The sequence below is a fragment of the Lathyrus oleraceus genome, chromosome 1 (genome assembly GCF_024323335.1).
Source record: "Lathyrus oleraceus cultivar Zhongwan6 chromosome 1, CAAS_Psat_ZW6_1.0, whole genome shotgun sequence".
NCBI lineage: Eukaryota > Viridiplantae > Streptophyta > Magnoliopsida > Fabales > Fabaceae > Lathyrus > Lathyrus oleraceus.
In genome coordinates this window covers 6,627,093-6,630,056 of record NC_066579.1, presented here as the reverse complement: position 1 = coordinate 6,630,056, position 2,964 = coordinate 6,627,093, and the positions used below count along the sequence as shown (strand labels likewise).

Here is a 2,964-nt window from a genome sequence, read left to right as displayed (position 1 = left end):
AACAACAATTTCTATTATTGTAAGTAATTTTGCACTTATATATTTTTACATTGTTATATATTTTATCCATCATATTCGTTCACTTGTGTGGTTAGGATTTCAGAATAATGTTTATGCGAGGAAGTTTACCGATAGATCAACTTATTTTTTATCTTGAAATTGAAAAAACAGCTCGTAAAAACAACAACAAAACTAGAAAGTGAAAGCAACTAGCCAGACAAAGGAACCAACAAGAAGGAACTTATACTTCTACTTCTTCAATAAATCCTAAAACTAAAGTCATGGCTACACTAATTCTTGTTAGAGAGCCTTGTGTTAGTAGCCTAAGAAGGAATGCTCATGTTGTCAGACATGCACAGAATGCAAGAAACCCATAGATGAAAATCAGACTGCTTTAAATCTTATATGCAAATCCTTTTACGGGACTTGGCCATGAAGATCCATACACTTGCCTTACCAAGTTCTATGAGATTTCTAGTACACTTGGGGTTCCTAAAGTATAAGAAGAACATATATTCATGAGATTGTTTCCTCATTTATTGATTAGGAAAGCAAAAGAATGGTACCTTGGCCAACCAACTTAGACTATGGAAAATTAGAATGCACTTGAGTAAAAAAATTCTTGATAGGTTCTCTCCACACAACAGATTTATGAAGGCCAAAACCTTCATTGCTGTATTTTATCAAGGCTCAAGTTAATCACTTTGTGAAGCATGGGAGCGATACAAGTCAATGTTGAAAAGATGTCTCAACCATGGTTTTGATGAGCTTACTCAGATTTATATCTTATGTAATGGACTTCAACCGAAACTAAAACTTCTTTTGGATGCAAATGCAGGTGGATCTTTAATGTCTAAGAGTGTAGAGGATGCAATTGCTAATATTGATATAATAGAACTCAATGATCACTAAGTTAAGAACAATAAAGGTCTTTCACAAAAGAAAAATGGAATAATTAAATTAGAAACAAATTATGCAATTTTGGCTCAGAATAAACTATTAACTCAAACAATGGAAGAACTTACAAAACAAATGTCCAAGCTTCAGTAAAAGCTCAAAGAAATGCAGGAATTCCCAAACAAACATCAACAGGTTGCATACTATGAACTTCGCAATAGAGATCATCCCAAGGGTTATTGTCCTCCGACGAACGAAGGGGTGAATTATATGGGAAATCAAAATCAATATCAAGATAGGCAAGCACCATATCAAGGTAATACTAGTTATCAATAAAGAGGAAACAAGCCACATTATGGCCAAGGGTGATGAGCAGAAGCAGGACCATCTAATAGACAAAATCCTTATCATAATTATAATCATAATCTTTAGCCACAAGATAAAAATTCAAAGATTAAGGACACTCTGAATCAGTGTATGCAAATGTCTATAACAAATCAAAAGAGCCTTCATGTAGCCATTAAGAACCTTGAAAATCAAGTTGGTCAAATAGCTAAGTAATTGGCTTATCAACAAGGAGGGACATTTACTGTACACACTCAAGCTAATCCAAAGGAATATTGAAAATCCATTCTAACTCAGAATGGAAAAGAAGTTGGCAAAGGAATTGGTGATAATATTGGCAAAGAGAAAGCTATGGTAGAAAAACAAAAAGGAGAACATGAAGAATGTGAGAGGGAAGTAGAACCCGAAAATAAAAAGGAAGAATTAGTTGAAAATGAAAATATTGAAAACTAAGGTTTAGAAAAAAAAAAGAGTAATGAAAAGAAGACAAAAGCTCAAAAAGTTCAAGAGGAGAAAGGGAAACTTAAGAGTTTTCCAGTGCAACACCCACCTTATCCAAATGCTCCTACCAAGAAAGAAAATTTGAGGCATTATGCAAGGGTTTTGAATATATTTAGTCGGTTACAGATAAATATTCCACTTTCTGAAGTTCCTGAACAAATGCCAATGTATGCTAAGTTCATGAAGGATATTCTCACAAAGAAAAAGAGGTATATGGATCAAGAGACTATAAACCTAGATGCTAGTTATAGTTCCATCATTCAAAGAACTATCCCACAAAAAGAAATAGACCTTGGGAGAGTTACATTACCTGTCATTATATAGAATGTAAACATTGGCAAAGCATTAGTAGATTTGGGTTCAAGCATACATTTCATTCTATTGTTCGTGGTTCGAAGGTTAGGTAACATTGAAGTTAAACATACAAAGATAACACTTCAGTTGGCTGACAAATCTATCACCCGTCCATCAGGAATAGATGAAGATGTTTTGGTTAAGATGGACAAGTTATTATTTACAATTGATTTTGTTGTGATGGATATTGAAGAGGATGATGAGCACCTTTGATTTTAGGCCAGACGTTCATGAAAACCTCCAGAATGTTGATAGATATTGATGATGGATTGATGAAGCAGTGTTGATAGATATTGAATACGTGAAAGCGACAGTTCCTATTAAATGGATTCTTTTCAAGAGTAGAAAATATTGCACCATAAGTAGTTCTATTTAGACAATTGAAACATCGTTTAACTGATGTGAAACACATTCAAACCTGTCTTTATCTGCACTATATTTATTATTTCCTTTATTTACTGTTATTTTGCGACATCAATATCTCTTTTGTACCGCCTTAGATAAACATCGTAACAATAGTAATCAGTAGATTGACGATTTGGTCTTTGTGGGATCAATATTCTTTTATATTACTCTGACGCGATTCGTGCACTTGCGAATAGAGCGATCACCAGGTTTGGTGATTCCACAAAACTTCAAAGTCCCGGATTTTGACAAGTACAAAGGGATTAGCTGCCCTAGAACTCACCTCAAAGCTTATTGTCGCAAGATGGCATCCCACATCAGCAATGATCAACTCTTGATTCATTACTTCCAAGATAGCCTCAGTGGGGCATCTTTGGAGTGGTATATGCAGCTAAAGAGAGGATAGGTCCAGTCATGGAGAGATCTCACTGAAGCCTTTCTTAGGCATTACCAATACAATAC

General features: G+C 34.6%; 1 protein-coding gene across 1 annotated transcript; it reads left to right on the top strand.

The window, feature by feature from the left end:
- The first annotated feature begins 1,062 nt into the window (after window positions 1-1,062).
- Window positions 1,063-2,310, top strand: LOC127086910 (uncharacterized). Its single transcript, XM_051027735.1, has 3 exons — window positions 1,063-1,213; window positions 1,697-1,952; window positions 2,142-2,310. The coding sequence occupies exons 1-3, from the start codon at window positions 1,063-1,065 to the stop codon at window positions 2,308-2,310; spliced, it is 576 nt and encodes a 191-aa protein (XP_050883692.1).
- Window positions 2,311-2,964: the final 654 nt, after the last annotated feature.

Excerpts from the sequence above, each read along its gene's own strand:
- LOC127086910 (XM_051027735.1), top strand. The coding sequence starts at position 1,063 with ATGCAGGAATTCCCAAACAAACATCAACAGGTTGCATACTATGAACTT. Across the intron at positions 1,214-1,696 it reads TAGGCAAGCACCATATCAAG|GTTTAGAAAAAAAAAAGAGT; the intron begins GTAATACTAGTT and ends TTGAAAACTAAG. Across the intron at positions 1,953-2,141 it reads ATTCTCACAAAGAAAAAGAG|GTTAGGTAACATTGAAGTTA; the intron begins GTATATGGATCA and ends CGTGGTTCGAAG.